The sequence below is a fragment of the Hesperophylax consimilis genome, chromosome 27 (genome assembly GCF_061612785.1).
Source record: "Hesperophylax consimilis isolate HC1 chromosome 27, BYU_Hcon_1.0, whole genome shotgun sequence".
In the NCBI taxonomy this organism is placed as follows: Eukaryota; Metazoa; Arthropoda; class Insecta; order Trichoptera; family Limnephilidae; genus Hesperophylax; species Hesperophylax consimilis.
Window position 1 is genome coordinate 2,280,783 of NC_142862.1, and position 23,385 is coordinate 2,304,167.

The 23,385-nt window shown below is 33.9% G+C and overlaps 1 protein-coding gene across 2 annotated transcripts in view; it reads right to left on the reverse strand.

The window, feature by feature from the left end:
* Positions 1-3,392: 3,392 nt before the first annotated feature.
* CNT2 (Concentrative nucleoside transporter 2) overlaps positions 3,393-23,385 on the reverse strand; it is a 94,787-nt gene continuing 74,794 nt past the window's right edge. For both annotated transcript variants that reach the window (XM_089648414.1, XM_089648413.1), the window contains exons 6-14: positions 22,770-23,031; positions 21,060-21,149; positions 20,532-20,693; positions 20,110-20,203; positions 16,730-16,889; positions 13,832-14,043; positions 11,860-11,975; positions 10,196-10,376; positions 3,393-5,540 (exon numbers count right to left, since the gene is read on the reverse strand). In XM_089648414.1, the coding sequence (XP_089504540.1) occupies positions 5,479-5,540; positions 10,196-10,376; positions 11,860-11,975; positions 13,832-14,043; positions 16,730-16,889; positions 20,110-20,203; positions 20,532-20,693; positions 21,060-21,149; positions 22,770-23,031 (1,339 nt within the window). In that variant the 3' untranslated portion in view covers positions 3,393-5,478. The remainder of the gene's footprint in view (positions 5,541-10,195; positions 10,377-11,859; positions 11,976-13,831; positions 14,044-16,729; positions 16,890-20,109; positions 20,204-20,531; positions 20,694-21,059; positions 21,150-22,769; positions 23,032-23,385) is intronic.

The window sequence follows — 23,385 nt, forward strand, 5'->3', positions numbered from 1 at the left end:
CCTGGGCCCATCCAGGACCTAAGTGGACCACTAATTAAAATTGTTAAACATAATGTTTTTATATATTTTTTGTCACAATATAAATTTTATTTAAGTACTTTCAATAATTAATTAATTTAATATAATACTTTGTTTGACGGCAAACGCATTATTCGGGAACGAACGCATTGAAAATTCGAATGTTATCGCGTCACCGCGCACCGCCACCGACGCGCGCTTCGGCCGCCACCTTTCATATTATTATGACACATTTCGTGTAACCACGTGTGACGCTTGCGCGCGCTTTGTTTCGACTAACGTCTAGCGTCTAGAAAAACCTAACCTCAATCGGAACGACTAAACTTTATTAATAAAGTGTTTACTTTTATTTGTTTACTAAGTTAAAAAAAATAAGTTCCAATATAAGTAATAGTGTTCTTAAAAATTGTTGCTGCAAATTCAATTCCTTACAAGAAATGGTAAGTAATCTAATCAGTTTCTTCATTATGCCAGTGTATGTGTGTTTAAACTCAAATGTTATTTGTTAATGTTCTAAGGCTGGGGTTAGACTCGTAAGTTTTTTTCCTGTAAATCGCTCTTGAAGGCGAGTTTGGCCAAATTCTCAATGTAAACGACACCAAAAGTCACTTAACGTAATTTTAGTAAGTTACAGAACTTATTCTTTCGGAAGTTTTTTGACAGGTCTGGACAGGTCTAACGCGCCCGCGCGAATTACCAGCCTTCCTATACTTCCTAAAGCAATTCTTAAGGCGAGACACAACCTCGTTCATCGAGGTTTTGCCCAAGGCTAACATTTTAATTTATTTCGGCGAAATTATAATTGAATTTAAAAAAAATAAAATTATGCCGCACGAGGGATGCAAGTTATTTATATTTTAGATTAATAAAACAATACCTTACAATTAATATATTTTACGTTCAACGATTGTAAAACTTTATAACCCGTGTATAACTATAAAGTTAGCGGACTTAGCGGTAAGTACCAGATTTTATATTTCTAGATGATGAATTAATAACTTCGGAAGTGGACACATTTTTAATATTTGTAACAAATTCTTCAGAATCAATTAAAATGAAGGCTAAAGCTACGCCGCCCGGGCTTGCGGAGCAAAAGTGACATACCCAGTGTTACCATATCCAACAATACCTACTTTTTACTTGTATATATTATTATCAAAATTAAATTATAACTTCTTGTAACTGTAACTGACCGGACCTAAGTCCTCCATCACAACACAAGCAAGCATTTTCGGCTTTCTGTGGTGGTGGTAGGAGTTATTGTTGGGTTATTCGTAACCCGGGAATGTTTGTCTTTCTTTAAAAAAAAAAAAAAAAACTTGACCACGACTACGTGACCCCCCCCTGGCGCCAAAGCTGGATCCGCCCTTGCACAGAATATTATAAGGTTTATAATTTAGTATTTAAGTATCTAGTTTTGGTTTTTATTTATCAAATAAGATAAATTTAGAAACATGCTTTTTTAGAGGGGATGTTCACAGAACTCTTAGTTAACTAACAAAATAAATGTTCATTGTTAATTAACAAAATAAAAGTTCATTGTTAACTAAAAAAATAAATGTTCATTGTTAATTAATAAAATAAATGTTCATTGTTAACTAAAAAAATAAATGTTCATTGTTAACTAAAAAAAATAAATGTTTATTGTAAACTAACAAAATAAATGTTCATTGTTAACTAAAAAAATAAATGTTCATTGTTAACTAACAAAATAAACTGTTCATTGTAACATAAAACTCTTTATCAAACAAATAGATTATTACGTTTTGGCCACTGACGTCAGAAGAGATAGACTTGCTCCATCAAGAAATCCGAGTTTCATTTGGAAGAGCTGGAGACAAACCACGTGACCATATTTATGACACCGTTGAGGTTCGAGAATGCTTTGAATAATGTACGACATCAGTCGTTCATTGAACGCCGAATACTACACATTAAAATAACTAAACCCTGCACAGAAAAGTAAAGTTTGCTAAAGTAAGGCAACGGTTTACAGCGCAGTCCATTGTGGGACTTTTCTACGCAGGTTCTGAATGTTTCTTTTTAATTGAATTGCCTGTCATAGCGACGCTTAAATTGAGTGCAGTAGGTAAAATAAAACACATCTGTAAAAATATTACACTTTGAATACAAGCCCCAACTTTTGTTTACACCAAAGCAATTTGCGCGCTATTGTAAAAATATCTAGTAATTCAGAAAACGATTTTATTTTCGCGTACTAAATGGTGATACTACAATGTGAGGTGCCTGTATACTGTCTGATTCCTTTATTGACAAATCACTGAAAGAACGACGCCCACACCATTTCCCCTGCTCTACGCCACTTGGCTTGTTCCCCTCGTTCTTGTGGGAAGGTATATTCCTTACTCTGTGGTTTTGGCGGATTAATCAAATAAATAATATTTTTTAGTACCTAAGTACATATATATCTTTAACCCCTTCAGTAATCATTTAAAAATTAAAAATGCAAAAAAAAAACAACTTTTTTTTATCAATGAATTTTATTTACTCAAAATATATATCCTCATATAAAAGCCATTATATAAACCCAAAATTTGACTGAATATTGATGTTGTGGTGCATAGTGTGAAAAATAATTAAAAAATTTCTTTAGTATGAATTCCGAATTCTGGCACATAATAGTGGTCCTTAAGAGGTTAATCCTTGTATCGGTGAAGAATATGATACGGTGATACTATTGTATCGCTCGCGTTCTGTAGAAAAACCATCATTCAAAGGCAACATAAGACTGAAATAACGGGGGTTTGCTCGACGTTCACATTTTAATTATTTCCGATGAACATGTTACTAAAATCTCAAATGTTTCTAGAAGGATCCCTACTGATGTAAGTTTTTTTTAAGATTAATAATAATAGGAAGGGTCCATTAAAATATATGTTGAAAAATTTTATAAAACGTTTTTCAACTATAAAATTGGCAGTAAGCACCACATTTTATTTTTCTAAACAATTTATTAGTAACTTCCCGACAAATCCCTCTAGAAACATTTGAGATTTTAGTAATACGTTCATCAGAAATAATTAAAATAAACCCCAACGGAAAGAGCGATTTTTTAGGCCTGCTAGGGCAAAGTCGCCCTTAGGTCCGTCCATTACGCCTGGCCGCGCGCTGAATATTGTTTTTACACGACTTCATCACTTAATAAGTGTTAAGTCGTTATGTCGTTAAGATTCCTATTTTATTTTAGAGATTTGATAGAGCAAATTCAACCGCAAATCTGACCAAAACACCGGGCCGTGCGTAGCATATTTTTGTGCACGGCTGCATCACTTACGTCGTTAACATTCTGGCTTTATTTTAGGGTATTGTCTCGATGTGATTTTTAATAAAAGTCATTCCACTTTCTTTGGCTTAAGTACTCTTTTTAATTAAATATAAATAATTACATAGGATTTGTACATACATTACGAACTAGGCACATAACTTAGGTATTACTGTAATCTATTTTTATTGAAAGCATTCACTTTGTAGTTTGATAAAATATTATTAAATGAAACAAACGCTTTGTTTTCATCACTATTTTTTGCGACAAATCAATGTAATTTGTTCCTTAGTCCATTTATATTAGGTATAATTCCATTTAAATCGTGAAAAAATCTAACTATCTCTCAATCCATTCTTCCCTTGGCGTTATTCAATTTATTTATATGCTTTCTTTTGTATGTTCAATTTATTTATATTACACGCCTCATACAAACGTATGATATACATAATTAATTAGTGGGACAATAATCATGAAGTAAATTATTTATTCATTTTTGGGAAATCGACAGTTTACATTTAATCAGTTGTACATAAGTGTTATTTAGTAAAATAAAACCATTTAAGGATTTCCTCCTTGTGACTTTAACTGAGACAGCATAATTAAAATTTGTGAGAAAGGAATATGAGTTAAAAAAATTATACAAAACAAAAGATTATATAAAATGAAAAATTTACAAAACAATACATTTATAGCCATGGAGAGATGTTGTAGATATAAATCAAATCATAATAGAGACATAAACATTATTCAGAGAAATATTCTATAAACAATAGAGACATAAACATTATTCAGAGAAATATTATTTTATGGACCTCTTGTATTTGGTAAGTTTGCAACTGAAAATATCAACCTTAGATAATACGCTATTGTAATTATTGCATAGTCTGTTCAGGCAATTCTGCTTAGAGTTCGTTTTGCATTGATCAACCCTGAACAGGACACAAGAGCGTGTTGAACGTGCAGGTACATTGAATGGAATCTTGTTTAGCAACTCTGGGCATTGAATATTATTGTTAACTACTTTTTACAAGAATATTTGCTATTAAAATTATATAGAACCCACGCAGAAGAAAAGTATAATGCAAACATATATTATTATTATTATTATTATTGTTGGTATGTTATTATGGCCTTCTTATAACTATATTCCGTGCAGTTCAACACATTTTGCATTGTTGTCTATTTCATTCACTTTGTCCAATGTTATATTTATGTAAGCTTAACTCTGCCTCACAATTCCATTGTTCTATTTTTCATTCTGACTCTCTTTTTACCCATACACAGTGTCCGGAAACTCGTATTAAAATCAGAAAACGGGTGAATCTACATCACATTTTCCGAGTTGATTTGTGCTTTTGTTTTCAATTAAATCATAAAAATTGAAAAATAGGTTTTTTTTAAATTTTTATGTTTTGTTAGGGTTAGTATAATTTCCTTGTTTAATGTATTTTATAATTTGTTAAAGCGTAGAGCCGGCTATAATTTTTTTTCTGAACAATTAATTTGACAAACGATTGAAAAAAATCGAAATTTTCAAATCGAAAAAAAATATTTTGGGTTCTCTAAAGGTGAGCAGGAAGATTCACTAGATTCCTGCTTTTTACAATTTTTCGGACACCGTATATATTTATAGTATATTATACTGCGTATTTTTGGTTATTGTTAAAGTTTTACTCTGATGAAAACTAAGATAAGCGAAACCAGTTGAATAAATTTAAACAAATTAGTGGTATAAACTTAAAAGTGTTCGTTTCATTTAAATAGTACAGTATTCTTAAAAATTCATAGTATTTATTATACTATTTCTTACTTACGTATAAAACCATAGTTTTAAAATTTTTCCCTATTTGTGAAATATTTCTGATTTATTTTTTGCTGATGTTCTTTCTTATCGGTGGTAGGCTTTTATCAGGGCTACCTTCACCCTACAGCCTAAAACAATCCAGTCAAACTGCACTCGAACCAGTCGCGTTGGTTCCGTAGTCATGAAATACAGCATCTTTTCCTGAATTTTCTGTTGTATTTTCCATTTATGTAAAATAATTACGATTTTGTTTGGAAACTTGATAAATATTTTAAATAACACCATAATATTTGGGTTTCCTTACACAAAAGAGTTTGGCACAAAAAACTTACTATATTCGTATTAATTCGAAAATGACGCTTTATGACTCTCATAAAAATAATGTGGAGTTTACAGGTGGAGATCCGAAGGCCCCGGGTTGGATTAGGAGACCTGCAAAAAAACACATTTATAATTATTGCCACTACGAAGAATATATCTCTTTATTTTTTATTAAACATTTGTGGGGAGCCACGAAGCCCGACAGTCATAGACTAAATAAGACTAGACACGGCATAACCATTGAAAAATGACCCCAACACAATTTTGGTTTGGTTCACGTGCACATTTATGAAAAGGCGCACGCATTGTGTCGCAATGCGAAATGGGCACTGTGCATTGCGTTTTACCTTTTGTTGGTCTAGAGTTAAGCTATTTTGCTTGTCAGCTATTTTTGCTGGTAAAATTCCTGACGTCACATGAATAACACACCCACAAGGAATCCACCAATTGGGTGATTCCTGTTAATTATTATCACGTAAGCATACAAATATCACGCAACAAATGCGTGATAATTATTGATGTATTAGTCGTCTAGCGTTGACACGCGCGGCAACTCAAGTGTGTGATATATTTGGTCCGTGCATTTTGCCAATCAGGGTTGTATTAAGTCGTTATTGCCTTTCGGGTAATATGTACTTCGCCTTTTCGATTTTTTGTAGAAGAATTGATAGAAATAAATTTGCGTCATTTAATGAATTCATTTATTTTATGGGTATTTTCGCTTTGGTTTCCCTACAAACCGGAAAAAATGGAGAAATGGTTAGAAACAATCCGAATTCAATTGTGTGAAAATAACTGGGTACCATCAGCAGGAAACCGCGTTTGCTCTAAGAATTTTCAAACATATTTATCTAACTGCAAGCGGCCTCCGACGTGTAGACTGCAAAAGTTTTGCCTGTTTTTCCGGTAATTATAAAAGACTTAAAAATAATAAATAATACGTAAAATCCTATTTAACGGGCGTAAATAAATAAATAAGTATATATTGTAATCATGTAATCTCCACCCCCCTTACCCCTTAGGCCTTGCGCGCACCACGATTTTCTGTATCACGATAATTTTGTCGCAGAAATGCAACGTATGAGTTAGTAAGTATGTGCGCGCATATACGACAAATAAATAGTTGCGATTTTAAAATTGTGATTTGTCACATTTTTCCGCGACAGCGCGCGACGCGATTGTCGCAAAATAAAATTATAGCATTTGAAGTTATATGGACACGCGCGCACTGCGATTTAAAATCGCTACCTGACAACCTTTCTTCAGCTGAGATTGCATTCCGCCATCTAGTATTATTGTATGAAATTTGAGGTCCAACAATTCTTAATAGTTTGTCAAATGTCTGAATCGTCATTCTATAATAGCCAAAGAAATTTTTTGGATACTGTCGAAGATCATTGTATTTCAGATAAAAGAAACCTTTAACATATCTTTCTGTTGTAAAAGGATGAGTCCAGTATTTATGTTTTCTTTTATTCCTCCTCTTCCGAAGAAGCAAAACAATACAAGCAATTTGTTCGAAATCCATGTTGAGAATGAACAATTATCGCAATTTTAAATCGCGATGCGCGCAGTATTATTTTTGCGATTTATTGTAGCACGATTTTAAAATCGTGTCGCAAAAAATATAATCGTGGTGCGCGCTAGGCCTTACCCATACGCTCTCTGAAGCTCTGTCCTCATCATTGTTGCTTATTCAATTAGGTTGCTTCGTTCCTTTCCCATAAGTCGTGGTTCAGCTCGCTTGTGAACCCGCAATATTTGATGATTTATCTCTCTATTTATGTTAATCTTACATTATGTTTAATGTAAAGTCGTTAGGTTAGTTTTAGTACTTAGGTTAGTTTTCAATAATGCTATCTTGAAGAAGGTTGAGAAACTAGCTGACCAAAACTAGTTGACACAATGTCTTAATTCTAACAAAGTGGTCGAAGACAAAATAACTTTTAATTGAATGATAGTAGTATAATTATTAAATGATAGTGTTGTTCTAGTCTCTATAATTTTATGTTACTGTTAAAAGTTTTACTAATATTATTTTATATTCATCAGTTTTAATTATTTTGTATAATTTTCGACAGCTTACTAGATATCTTCTGTTTTAAAATGCATGCAAAAGCCCGACCGGGCATAAAACCAAATTAAATTAAATGATTTCAAATCACAAAGTGATTGTTTTCTTCAATAATTATATACCATTCTATCTAAATACTATGTTAAATTAAAAAAAAACCTCTTGACAATAATAAAAATGTGAACGTTTTTGCTTTTGTAGGACCTGTATAGAATTCCAAAACAAAATATAAATTAAATTAAAATCATTTTTGTGTTATTTATCAATTCTTTCCTGATTCAGCCCTTATTCAGCACATAAAATTTGCTGTAAGTGTTAGTTTCTTTTTGGCTTTATGTCCATATTACAAAACCTCTGACAACAAATTCTCCGTGGTTTTGATTACGAGTTTGAACGCTTGTACAAGGAGTTTAAACAGAGTTGGGTTGTTAAGTTCATCTCCATATTTGTGACGTACGCTATGTGGGGTCATTTTAAAAATTAATTTAGCTAGACAGAGCTAATCTAGTATAATACATCAATGCCGACAGTGCATAATTTATTGTAGGACGTTTCTCACATTTTTTAGTGTTAAGACCCAGTAGTAACCGTTCAAAGATAAAAAACGATAACACTTAGTGAAAATATTGAATAAAAAACGACTCGTTCGAAATAGAACGAAAATGTGTCGATAAACCGATAAAATTTGACCGGTCAGTGGTTGAGTGGGCATAGCGCTTGGGTCTCACCCGAGCGTCGCGTGTTCGATTCCTCGGCTGGCTAAGTCCTCCATCACAACACAAGCAACATTTTCGGCTTTCTGTGGTGGTAGTAGGAGATTTTCAAACATTGTTGGGTTATTCGTAACCTGGGAATGTTTGTCTTTCTTTTTAAAAAGAAAAAAAAAAAAAAAAAAAAACTTTAGTTGCATTTAAAAATACACTGTGATTTTTTTCGTGCCTATAACATATTAAATAACAGATCAAAACGTGTTTTTTAATAATTTTCGGAGCTTACTTTGCGATTTTTTTATTTTTTATTTATTTTATAAAATACAGTATAATTATTTAAATTTACATAGTAAGAACATATTTCAATAAAAATTAACATGTTTACCTTTACAAGAGTCTAAAACTCGTATGTAAAGGGAAAAAAATAAAACTTAACATACATAATGTAAATAGAAGAAAAAAAGAATCATAAAAACATATAAAGTGAAGAGATTTTAGTTTTTTTATACAATCATTTATAAAATAATATAGTGAGATATCATCGTCATTCTAATTCGTTAAATCATTTAAGATAGTGAAGTTTATTTTATTTTTAAATTTATTATACTCCGGTTCTAATCTCATCTCTGTCGTTAGTTTATTAAACCACACCACTCCAGTGTACGTGTAATAGTTTTGTGCAAAACTGGTATGCATTAATGGAGTCCATAAGCGACCCATTGTATTTTGCCTATTGCTCTCGACACGAACCATGGCATGGTGTGACTTCTTATAGAGATCTTTGTGGATTTGAAGCAGCGTATTTTTTGTATATGTATTTTTTAATGATGGGACTTGAAAATCTTGGAAAAGTTGTGAGGTTGGGTAGTCTGATGTTTTTTTTATTAAAATTTTTTATTAACAGCCTTTGAGTGATTTCCAGCGGTAAAAGTGATGATTTGTAAGCTCCCCCCCATGCAACGATATTTTCTATCGAGGGAATTTCAAATAATTAACGTTTTGGCATAAAAAATGCATAGATATTATCTTAAAAAAATCATATGTTTTTTTAAACTCAAAGAGTTATGGCGAAATTTGTTATAAATCGGTAGAAATTGGGAATGCGTGGGCTAAAAAGCCAAACATAAAGTTAAAATTCAACTGGCATAAAAATTGTATGTGAAAAGTGCAGGTTATAGCTACCTACTAACGAGCAGTGGCACACACTGCGAGGCTCAATGTAGTTTATTTTAAGTAATATTCAATTAAATGACAAAAAATACATAATTCAAACCCTCCAGCATATTAGTAAGTCGTAGGAAATACGCAAAAAAAACCATTATCAATTGACAGAACTACAAAAATGAATAGTTTATTATTATATTCATAAATGTAGGTAAATTAATTGAAGATAATAAGTAAAAGTTTTTCCAATAAAGATGTGTTAGTTGATATTCTACTCCAAATATGGCGGCATCGATAAAGGCATTTTTTGTAATGCCTTTAATCTAGCGGTGGTGCTGGAAACTAAAAAACTGATATTTTGTGAAAAGGGTAAAAGTTTAGTGCAGTGATAACATTATGTTCCTAATTTAAAAAATATATTTTTTCAATGTGCAAAAATTACTAGCAGTGTAGTCTTACTATTTCACTTAAATTAAAAAGTGCAAAGTGCGAAAAATTACTCCACATAGATGTAGAACGATGGTGCCATAAAATAATTTATAAATTTATGGACAAGAAGCAACCTCTTCCTGCTCGAAGCCATAGTGCTTAGGGCTCCTGACAGTTAGGTTAGGTTTGGTAAAGTTAGGTTATAGCTATACTAACCAACCACGCAGGCGGTAATGGAACCTACTGCGCAGCTCGACACGAAGGTCCTGCCTGCCACGGAGGTGATGTCCCTCTTCCTGCTCGAAGCCATAGTACTCATTATACCATAGTGCTTAAGGCTCCTGCCAGTTAGGTGAGGTTTGGTAAGATTAGGTTAAAGCTATACTAACCAGCCACGCATGCAGTCATGAAGCAGACCGCGCAGCCCGACACAAAGGCCCTGCCTGCCACGGAGGTGATGTCCCTCTTCCTGCTCGGGGCCATGGCGCTGAGCGCTCCAACCAAGATACCCACAGAACTGGGGTTGGTGAAGCCGCAAAGGGCGTACGTGGCGATGGCTTCACCTCGGCTCTGGAAAAGTCAAACATTAATGTGATACGAACAAAGTTCTAGTTCTCTAACCGCTGTCTATATTTCTTCACGAAATGGCATATTTCTTCTGATCCTTCCATCACCTACCTTCATAGGGTCAGAAAGGGTAATAATGAGACGGATTTTAAATATTTAACTTTATCTCATCAACAAATCAAGTTTTATATGTAGATATTTGGATAAAAATATTGATATTTGAATGGTCTTTCAATATACTAAACAATTTCTTTTTTTAACAATTGTACGGGTTAAAGCATAAAAAATTAAATATTTATAATTTAGATGGGGCACACAAATACATTGGAGTGTAAAAACAAAACAGTTGATGAAGCAACGCAATCTTACAGAATAATTGGGTCTAAACATGAGATAGCTTGTGTCAAATTTTCGGTTTTGTGAAGATATTTTTACATAATTTTTTTCAGCATTTATGACAATAAAATGAAAATTTTGAAAAAGTCGCTATCCGCGTCTGTCTGTTTTTGCGCTTAGTTCTTCTAAACTACGCAACGGATGATTTCACTGTCATTTAGAGAATGCATCCCGGAAGGTTTATATACACATATATGTACATAATACATGCATAATAGAGAAAAATCGAGTACATGTCAGCTAGTTCATAATATACCGGAACACATGTTCATGCACCTGCGTTTGTCCAGATTGATTCCATAATTTATATGAACACGTGTTCCGGCATCACCATAACACATTTGAGTTTTACTAATAGTTTATTGGGAAACCTGTCAATTCATTTGTTAAAGGTCTTCAGTCCCGTTTTTAACCGGAATACGAATAATTTGAAGAGATTCTTAATAATTTAGTAATATTTTTTATCAGTAAGCTTTTTTCGAGGAGCAATGCTGATTTATTAAGAATATCTTCAAATTATTTGTAATCCGGCTAAAAACGGGATTACAAATAATTTGAAGATAAATGAATTAATAGGTTTACTGATATACTTTTAGTAATTGATGAATATATTATTATCATGATGTCGGAACACGTGTTCATGAAAATCATAATATTTTCGAATATAGTCATTATATATTATCTAGGCAAATGCAGGTGCACAAACATGTGTTCCGATTTATTAGGAATTTACCAAAAGTTTATTAGGAAATGTCCTGAAAGCCCGTTTTTAACCGGATAATCAATAATTTGAAGGTACTAGTAATACTCATTCATTCTCCGTGCGCTATCGTATTATTACTAACATTGTCTTCTAGTTTACTTCATAATATTTATGTATATATCGATATCTGGCATTTTTATTTTTTGTTTTGAAATGGTTTATGTATTAGAAATAATGATGTCTTTTTTAACCAACTGCTACTGTCTCAGCCTGAAAATAGTCCCAGGCGTACGTTAGTTAAATGAAAATAGTCCCACGCGTACGTTAGTTTGATGAAAATAGTCCCACGCGTACGTTAGTTTAATTAATATTTTTATAAGAACTTACCGACAGAAGGCCCTGTTTCTTGTACTCTCCCATCCTCTGGTAAGCCACGAATTCATTGACCACAGTTTTGAGGCCGATGAGACTTCCAACTATTTCACATTCCTCCCATGGCACTCCTGCAAATAACAATATGCGTTTTAAGGCGATGCCATACGTAGTAATGAAAAATCATGTGTTTTTGGTTTGGAAAATTTGGTTGCCTACAAATGTTTCAGATGCTTTAATTAAATACTGCGAGTAGAAAACATCTTGGCCTTTGAAAAAATCGAGTATTTTTAGATAAGTCTTTTTATAAGCCCAGAAAAAAATAATGTATAAGGCCTATGAAAACTGCTTTAAAGTTCAAAATCTCGTACTTATGAACCCATTTTCGGTTATCATTTTATTGTATAGTGTGGCAAATTAAGTTATTTATAAAATGATCGAAAAAAAATTAAATATTTATGCCTGAACATTCACAAAATAAAATAAAAGGCACTTTTTGGCAGTGTTTTTTTTTTGCATAAATCAAAACAGGCGGATGGTGTTAAGCGGGAATTTAAACCTTATCGCCATCTAGGTAAGGGTTGTTATTGATAGCGGCTCAATTTTAAATATGACACCACGTAGTGCATCGCCTTAAGCATAGATATTCCAAAGTTTGTTAAAAAAATCCTTTTTTTTTGTAAAGAAACGTGAAAATAACGAGGGTATAATATATAACCCACTAGAGGGGTGTTCCATCACTTTGTTTTTGGCTGACTCTGTAGATCTTCATTTATACTGCCAAGATGAATGTATAGGCAAATAATCAAATACGCACGAATTTTGTGCATTGTGAGTACGAGTGGGAGTGCAAGTGCGAGTGCGAGTGCGAGTGCGAGTGCGAGTGCGAGTGCGAGTGCGAGTGCGAGTGCGAGTGCGAGTGCGAGTGCGAGTGCGAGTGCGAGTGCGAGTGCGAGTGCGAGTGCGAGTGCGAGTGCGAGTGCGAGTGCGAGTGCGAGTGCGAGTGCGAGTGCGAGTGCGAGTGCGAGTGCGAGTGCGAGTGCGAGTGCGAGTGCGAGTGCTAGTGCGAGTGAGCACACATGTGGGCAGATATTAATTTAAATTGTGTTAAATTGGTTTTATGTAAATAATAAAACAATACTCATAATAATTGGACTACTGTCATTTCTACGCAATAAAATCTTTTTTTGTTTGAAAAATAATTTTTACTGAACTTTTACACAGAGCGATATTTATTTCCCTCAGGGCCTACATCATCTTTGGGTATGCTTTATAGAGAGTCTTTTTAATGAAAGAAAGGAAAGGAAGTTCAGGGAAGGTAAAAGGTATGAGGGTTGGGCAGGAATCTAGGGATCAGTGAGTCCAATTGTGACGGACTTATGTTTCTGGGCGTACGGATGGAGACCAGTTGGAGAGGTCAAAGGGTCTCCCCAAACCAGCATCTACCGATCTGGCACGCCACGCAGCTGGTGGGAAGGCGCATCCTGAACACCTCACCCGATGAACCCGGGAACCCCTGCTAAATCGCCAAACGTAGCGAACCACTTAGAGTGACCTTTGACAGAGGTATTGGATATCCAACAAATGGTTCCCGGGGCGGTAGTACCCAAATCAGCCTCCCAAATAATTGTGTTATTTTCATGTTTCTTCACTGTCTTATCTCACCAAATATTAACACTATCGACTTAGAAGTGATCTTATTCAACTCAACACTAATGAAAACGTAGTAAAAGATACCTTTTACGACCTAGTTTGAAAATATGGATTTTTTTTAAATTCCCCCAATTTTTCAATAATTTTTTCTGTGGATTCTGCAAATCTTCGTTTATACTGCCAAGATGTATGACCGAAGTTTAAAAAAATGCAGAAATTTTGTCATTTACCAAACCCTATTATTTCACCTGTTCTATTTGTGGAGGGTTCTTCTTGTGTAGGTTTAAAAAGTGACATATTATTATTTGAAAATAGACCAAAAATATTGATTTACCCATGATCCAACTCAGTGGTATGAACACCTTTCCAAATATCCACTCGAAGCTGAGGTAGTCCAGTCCAACGAGCCACCCGAGCCACCCGAGGATACCGTTTAGGAATGCCACTACCGCCACGAAGGCCACCAGATTGGCTGCAATACCAAGCACAAGTGGTATGGCGTTTCCTGCTCCAGTGGCCGCTGCATCTAGCACTGAAGAGTGTTCGCTGGAAAAGAAAGAAGAAGATTCAAGATTGGTGTGAAGACCCAGCAAAAAACAGCAATCAATCTGAAAATGTGTTTGAAAATGGAGCATTATATATTTTATCTGTTTAATGTACCTAAAAAAACCACCTACAACTTACTCGCAGTCGAAATATTGGAAAAAGCAATGATGTTAACCTTTTATTGGTCTGCACGGAGCAAAATCCGTCTTCCAGCAAGTTCGTTCCACAGAAGATCAGTTTTTAAACACAAATTTGAGGCAGTTAGCAATATTTTCGGTAGGGGCTTTCGCGGACTTTCTCATTAACAATTTAATCAATAAAATTAATATTATAAAAAATATATACCTCATAAATAACTTCGCGGCAGCGCAGCGTATTGATTAAAGTAACAATTGGAAAAAAATTCGTTTCTTTCTAGTAAAACAACAATGTCACGCAATAATTTACGACAACACTTAGGCCACAAAATATCTTGGCTTGTATCGCTACTTTTAGAAGCTTGTAAAACAAGCTTAAATAAAGTTGAATTATTAAGTTTATCTCTATACCGTGTAATGCGATCTTTCAGGCTTGATAATTGAGCGATATTTCTGTGCTATGTTTTATATTGTAGGTAACTCGAATTTATATATTATGGGAAGTTGTATTTGAAATTACTCTTGAGGTGTTAATTTTAGATTTAAATTAAGTATGAAACTAATCTATTGTAATTTTATATCGATGGGTCCATCGCTAAATATGTCAGGAATCTTGTCACCACAGTGGATGCTATATAGTTGACACATACGCACAAGAAGTTGGTAGAAGGTTAAGTTGGTTCTTTGGAAAGGAATATGGAAATTTAGGTGTGTCTTCAGTGATTGGTATTCCTATATACAACGGCAAAAAGGGAACACTACACGGTTGTTTATGATGTTTGCACAAATGGCAGAACTAGGATTTTGACATATGTCTAAATCTAAACCTTGGAAAGTGTTTCTGTAGTCTGTACGACTTTGACAGGTTGCGCAGTTCGACAAAATTACCGTGTGTAGTTTGAATTATCGTCTAAAGCGATGTTCGCCGAAGATAATCAATCAATAATGTCTATGATCTCATTAATAAACATTTTATACTGTGCAAATTAACCATGTAATTGAATTAACCCCCGCTGAAGTGAAGGATGAAGAGTCCTGCTTCGGTAGGATGCATTCAAGCTTATGTTGGGATCACGGGCGTTTAGGGCAGACGAGAGAACAAAGTTATTCTCTCTGACCTGTTGGGTGAATGTAAAACTCTTATACTGTAGATATAGGATACAAATCGCAAACATCAGGGCCAAATTATCAATTGATTATGATCCTCGTACATAACAATTTAACAATAAACAGCAGGATATTTGAAAGAAATCAATAACATTTAGAACAATGCAATGTAGTTATGAGATAAGTATCAGATCTGAATAGTTATTTCGAAACAAAGGCATACAGATAAGAAACAAAGTGAATGACATGGCAGATTCCATCAGAGAGCGATTATAATCAGCATTGAAGACATTGACGAGTACGTAGGTAATTAGAATTATTTTATAGCGCATTCTACTTGACCAAGAATGCTGTCATACTGTTGTTTCATGACTCCCAGGAGAGTAATAAACAGTACTTACTGTTTGACAGCTCCATTGACAGATCAGTTTACGATTAGGTCTCTACCTACTAAGAAATTGATCATACAAGGTATTTACGGACACTTTTCTGCACGAATTTTTGCTCAACTACATATATATTTGTATACATATCTAAATATGTTATTGATAATGCCGTGAAAACTGTATTGAAACTGTGTGAAATTATTCTAATGAACATGGCTGATGGTAGTCCGGTCTATTGTGATTGTCATCTGTCATCCGAAGTAATACATTTTGTTCATTACAGTATCTTGATTATTTTCCTGCCATCAATTTCAAAGTAAACCAATGCAAAGGGCCACTGTACAAGGATAAAAGACATTACAATTATTGTAATAATTTTAGGGCTGGATACAAGGAGACTCTTCCTTCAAATGATGTTTTGTTTATTATGCACCCGTGTGGTTAGAGACAACACCGTCTAAACGGTCTCCGGTCGTGTAACAGTTGTGTGTCTATCAAAGCTTGCTTGTTCGAAGTCCGACGATTAATTCTGGACGATCATATAACCTACGTATCTAGCACGGTAGATCGATAAAACCTTTTATCAATACGATATTGATGAATTCCTCATCTATGTTCAGTTAGCGATATTTGCAAGCACGGTCAAAATATGCTTCGGACAGTTAGTAGACAAAAGCCGCTGCTTTTAGTGTGGCCTCCAAGATGTCAGATAATCTGTCAATATGCATAACTATATGGATATTGTAGTTCGTTATGCAAAATAACTGGCTTACTGATGAATGGATGCGAACTAACTAAGCTCTTAGAGTTGAAAGAAATCGTATTCACGATCCATAGACGTAATTAATTCATCTAAGACACAAGCAATTGATTCCGTTCCAACTTGGAAAAACAAAAGTTTTTAGAATAACTAAATAGTAACGATGTCATGCACTAATTAATTCCCCTTTTAGTGCCAAAAGGTACTGCTGACTGCCAATGTAAATAAAGTTATTATTTCAATTCGAAATTGTCAATTTATCGGTATTTCATTTCATTTCGTGTTATAACACATACCTTGTGACAGTTTTTATGGTGCTAACTGCAGTCCTCGATTTATCAGTTTCTGGGAAGAAGAGTTTCGAGTAACAGAGAGCCGCAGGAGCAGACATTACACTGGCCGTGATAAGGTGAGCGGGTTGAACGCCAAACGATATGTAGGCTGCCAGTGTTGATCCTGAAAAATCACAAAGTTATGAGAATGACTGAATCGAATGAGTTAAGGGAACACTGTTCTAGTTAATAATGTTTTGATTTCAGATACTTTCACTCTTCTAAAAAGATGGAACAGTTTTCCGCGAGGAAATAGAACCTCATTGTGTAAAAGTCAAATAAACATCTAACGTTTTACGCAAATTAAAAATCAGAGCGTATTTTTATCGTACTTTCTTTAAAAAGGAATAAAAACATGGTTTGCGCTAAATGCGGTGGCCTTGCGGCCTCCGGGGTCGAGGGGTAAGGCTCTCGACTAGCAAGCCATGATAGCTTTTTGTTTGACAAGCCCCCAAAGGGCACACAAACTCCAACGGCTTGGAGGGCTTTGAAGCAGAGAATGGACGGTTATCTCGAGAGTATTTCCTCCTAGGGTAAAAATAATCTCGTCGAATTTAATGTTTCAAAGACCCAATCCTGTCTGATTACGTCTAAAAGGGATCCAAATGATAATCTAGTCTCCTTCAACGGAAGCAATCTTCCGAACAGGCCTTCCATTGATGCTTGGTGTAACTATAAGTGACCAGCTCAGGTACGGGGGCTCCATCGAAGCCAGAGTAAAGTTGGCCTCTCAGAAGCTGGGCGTACTGTACAGGGCCCGCAGATACTTTAATAGTACACAACTGCTGACCCTATACAAATCGCAAGTGCGCCCTACTGTCGAATTTGGCAGCCATCTCTGGTCCGGAGCCCCTAAATACCTGAAAAAAACCCTTGACTCTGTGCAGAAGCGGGCGGTCCGTTTGATAGATTCCCCAATCTTAACAAACGGACTGCAATCTTTAGAGCACATGCGTCAGGTAGGTATGCTGTCCTTGTGCTATCGGTATTACAATGGAAGATGCTCTGAGGAACTAGCGTCATTGATCCCTTGGCACCGGTGCGTAGTCGGGATACACGCCAAATGCGCGCCCAACATTTGTACACGGTTGACATTTGTCACATGAGAACGGGTCGCTTCTACGATTCGTTCTTAGGTTCAACAGCTCGGCTGTGGAACGAACTGCCGGCCTCTGTGTTTCCTCCCTCCTACAACTTGGGACTCTTCAAGACCCATGTTCACTACTTCCTCTCCACAAAAAGTCCCTCCACACAGCATCCCCAAAGATGACATAGGCCCTGAGGGAAATTATTTTCTTCAGGGCCTCCTGTGTGGAGTTAATGTAAAAAAAAAACAAATTGTGGCGTGCGCAAGTGAATTTTATACGATAAATTCGAGTTATTTCACAATTTACTCATTTCAAATAATACATAGTATATTTGTGGCGCGTCCCAGAGCGGAAGATACTTTGAGTATCACCCTGGTGTAAGACCACTATTTACTTCACCCTCACAAGTACCCCAATTGGGAATGCGAATGTCTCACTGGCTCCAGACGGTTGGGAGCAGTTGGGACTCTTGTGCGGTTTAACATTAAAAAGAAAAAAATTGGGGTGATTGGAAGAACCAAGCACCTTTAAGATCTCTAAGAGTCTCACAGTCTTACTAATAAACGTATTTTCAATTTTACACAGCTGATAAATAACCATTTATGTTTCGTAAGCGGCTGTTTATGAGTTGTTTAAAATTTAAAACACGTTTATGAGAGTAACTTATTGAAAATAATTGAATAACATTACATATGCGAAGCTTAATGCCAAATCACTATTTTGATTAATATTTATAACAAATTGGTGTACATTATGAATACCAAAAAATATGCTTTAGATAAATTGAAGGTTTTCCTATCGCTTCGCTTGAGTAGAATACAGATAAATAAAAAAAATACTCATTATACTTATATAAATGCAAACTACTAAAAAAAATATTATTTCAATAGAAATGTGTGAACGCATAAAGGAAACAACTTTTAAAAAATACAGTTTTATAGCTAAGATTATCTGTGACAGTTTCACTTGATTAACATTTTTTCTTTCTTATAAAATTATTTACAAAATAAATAAAAAACAGTTTTTTGCTTGAAATCGAACGTTTCTAGACTCCGTTTGTCAAGTGATTTTAATGTTTATTACCTATGATATAAGGCATACTAAGAATATGCAGATTTTTGGCTTGTAGCTTCCTCTTCGTTTGATTAGGTACGCGTTTTTATCCATATTTTGATGAACCAAATTACTACCTTAATGAGGAGTATCGTTGTTTTCGAATTATAGGTATCAATTCAATTACTATCTTAAAAAATATCTGCTTTGGTAATTTGATATTATCTTCATCTAAAATAATGACCTTTGCAAAAAAATATACTATTATGTTTATTCAAGGTGGCCGATGAATAATTTGATAAAATATCAATGTGAGATTGGTCAGTATTATTAATCAGTATTACCAAATTTTCATAAAATAATTAAACAAAAGATTTTTTAAATTATCATTAGAAGATTGTGAGGATTTCTATTTATAAAGTGGTCAAAGTCAATCAAAAATATTCAACTAATTAAACTAAACGAAAAATATTTACCAATTTCTAATCTCACTGATAGCACCTATTCATTCAACCACCGCTATCTTTCATTGTCTCATTTTTCTTTTCAGAACTAATTTTTGAATTCTTAGTAGCATTGGTAAGAAGTAGCATTGTAAGAACTAGCACTGATGAATTATTCAGCATCATGTACATTAAAAAACTCTATTCTAAAAAAATACGCCTTTAGGTTCTTAAATATAAAACACAAGAAATAACTAACAGGTATATTAAAACACTAGATATCAGGGTTAAAAAAATATTCAACAAGCAACTACTACAGCATAGAAGCTAAAAGCCTTGCTGCTTTTCGTGGGTTATGCCTAAAAACTATAAAGATTACATTTAAGATGTAGTGTAAAGTGTCCTTAATGTCATAGAAATAAATTGTTAAAAGGTTTATACTAGATATAAAAATGTAAATTATTTGTAACTAAAAAACTTGATATAAAACGTAGGGAGATCAGGAATAGAAAATATACTGACATCAAATATGAAACTAAAATCACTGAACTGCTTTAAAAACACAATGTGATATATTTAAAATTATTTAAAAAAAAACACTACTACATAACATATTTATAATTATTAATATTATTCTTAATACTAAATTTTAATAATTTGTCAATGAATTGAATGAATCTATATTTGCTTAATAAGGAAGATAATAAATTTTTATTTTTATTTATTACGAATTTAGAAATTTATGAAGAAGAGCACTCACCTGATACTGTAGCAAATCCTGAAGCCATGATGGCATGTATCTCAGATTTAGTCAGGTCTGCAAAGTAAGGTTTGATCAGGAGAGGTGATTCAGACTGAAACGAGAAGAAGATTCGATCAATAGTTAAATAAAAGTTATTAATAAAATGAAAGATAATGATTGTATAAAAAATGCAAAATTGGGCTCTCTAAAAAAATAGTTAAAAAATACAAGTGTTAATAAAAAATAAAAATAAACTCTATACCGTACCAAATTTATACAAATTACTGAAAGAGAAACAAGGCACAAATCTATGGCCACTTTTATTTATGACTAATTCAAACGTTTTAAAATGAATTATCACTTATGCAAGTACTAAAAAGTAATTCGTGTTAGGGATAGTGCCGTGTAAAACGGTGTCAGGTCGTAAGTAATTGACTTACCATTCCCAAAAACGTGTTTGCCGCACAGATGACACTTTCGCATACGGTGGTGGACATGGAGATTTGTAGCCACCAGCCCAGCTTCAGGCAGATCCACTGCATGGCTCCAAAGTAAAACATTACCTCGATCATGAGGCTGAAGAAGAAGATAACGGGGAGAACCTTGATGAGAAAAATCATTGTTTTTTATTATTATTTACATCACTATTTGATGCACATCATAAAGCTATGATTAGAGGCGCTTCTGCGTACTAGTGCAAAACTTATTCCACTATTGGAACGCGATAAGCAATGCGTGTAAACCTGGAATCGGTAGTTTTAATTAGAGTATTGGGAGAGTTAAGGGTCAAAAATTGGAACCTATTTTTTTGATTCATGTCTTATCTAAATGTGATACAACAGACATTTTAGTAGATCGTTTCGGAAGAAATAGCAGCATAAGATTTTCTAACAATTATTTTGGAGATGTTGCTCTTAAAATTGATTTTTGGACTTAAAATGAAATAATTTATTATGGCATGTTCTTACCCGGAAAGCGAAAACTCCGATATCGTTGACTAAGTAGTCACTGAAGACGAACTTACTTCCCTCGTCGGCAAACTTCAAGAAGGCGCTCACCTATAAATAAATGTGGAAAATTTGTTTTTTAACTGTTATTTCACTTCACATTGATTTTATTTTCTATTTTTATATTATATATTTTTAACTTAAAACCATTTCTAACAATCAATTTAATGTTTTTTATCCAATTTGTGCTAAGATATTTTTATTCTACAATCTAGTTAGTTAATATTTAAGTTAGTTCTGACCCTAATGTACTTTATTTATTAATGATTGTTTATCCAATTTTTACTATTTTCTAGTTTTAAGATTATGACATTATTTCATGCATTTCATTTTTACTCAATGATCTGTACGAATTTTTTGACTGTACATTAAATTTATTTTTATTTTTATATTATATACTTTTCAACTTAAAACCATTTATAATAATCATTTTTATGTTTTTATACTATTTATGAAAAGATATATTATTCAACCATCCTTAAAGGAGATATCTCATACATATATATTTCTGATTCTTATATATTTTCTTATGTGCATGATCTGACTATGAACATTTTACGGAATATGTCTTTACGAGTATACGTTCTTATATTATAGGTGTTATGATGATTATATTATTTTGAACTACATTATATCAAATTTGTTCTGTATAAATTCTATGTAATATTTCTCCTTCAAATCTCTTCTATATTATTTATTTACTATCCGTCTCGGAACAGACGTTGTCTAGTGAGCCAACCAACCTTTTCCAACAACCAACATTTTCAAAAAACTTTTTTTCAGTACAATAAATGACCGGGTTGCCGGCAAACTATTAAACTCTTAGAAACAGTTCACAAGATTTAGTAAGTAACTGGAACGATATCAATGAATATGTTGGGGTTAAATTTTCCAGAGTTGAAGATACTCTCAGTATCGCCCTGGTGTAAGACCACCATTTAGAATTGAAACATTGCTCGAAATAACTTTTGGGCATTTTTGGCGACCAGATCTGAACAGCCAGATATTTTCCCCCTTCCTCTATTTCCTTCCCTCACAACATACGCCAATTTGGGGATGCCATAGCCTCACTAGCTCCAAACGGTTGGGAGCATTGGGACTCTTGTGCGATTTCACATATAAAAAAGGAAAATAATTTAAAAGTTTATACAGTAGCTTGAGATTTTTCGTGTTTCTGAATGGTTTATTTTTATCTGAGAGTTGTTATGTTTCTGAATGGTTAATTTTTATCTGAGATTTGTTTTAGTTCTGAATGGTTTATTTTTATCTGAGATTTGTTGTGTTTCTGAATGGTTTATTTTTTTGAGATTTGTTGTGTTTTTGAATGGTTTATTTTTCTGAGATTTGTTGTGTTTCTGAATGGTTTATTTTTATCTGAGATTTGTCGTGTTTCTGAATGGTTTATTTTTATATGAGAATTGTTGTGTTTCTGAATGGTTTATTTTTATATGAGATTTGTTGTGCTTCTGAACAGTACGGCTTTTTAAAAAATATATTATTTGGACTGTAATGTTGAGTGGTATATTAAAGAGTATTTAATTTTCTAACTTTAAAATTTTTAAATAACCATATTATTTTTATGCAATGTAAAGAGATTAGATAGGAGTTTAATAAATTCTACCCCATCCTATTATACTGTATGCCAGACACCCCATCCAAATAGTGTATTACCTTATCGCCAATGCACACAAAGATCTCTCTTCCCGTGGTCCACCTGATGGTCAACAGACCCAGCACGAACTGTAGGAAGATGCCCCACATGACGGGGCGCCAGACTATCCTGCTGGGTCTGGCGGAGAAGATGAAACCGAGTAGCAAAAGGACGAAGAACCCGAGGAGAGAGATGAGGCGTTCTCTGGTTCCTTCGGTATCAAAGACAAGGAACAATACAAGTGCGACGATGACAATGACGTAGAGACCTATCCTTACAAACCTGAAAATTAAGCAAAATTAGAATATACTTCACCTGAATTTATTGTGTTTTATTTTAAGTATATAATAATGATTTTTGTATATTGCTGTATTGTGTAAGTAAGTGTAAGGTAGATTGGAATACAGCTGATAGCTCCGTCTTTTATTTATAGAGAGGTTAAGCTACTTGGTAAATATTGTATTCGCGTTTGCGATAACACGAAAAACACGAATTTTGCAATTTTCACAAAAATAAAGTGAAAATCCCAATTTTCTAATAAAAATAATATTATACAATCTAAACATTTCGTTATGTAGGGTTTTTAAATCTTTGAATAACCATGAAATGGAACGCAGCTAACTTCAGGTCAAAGCC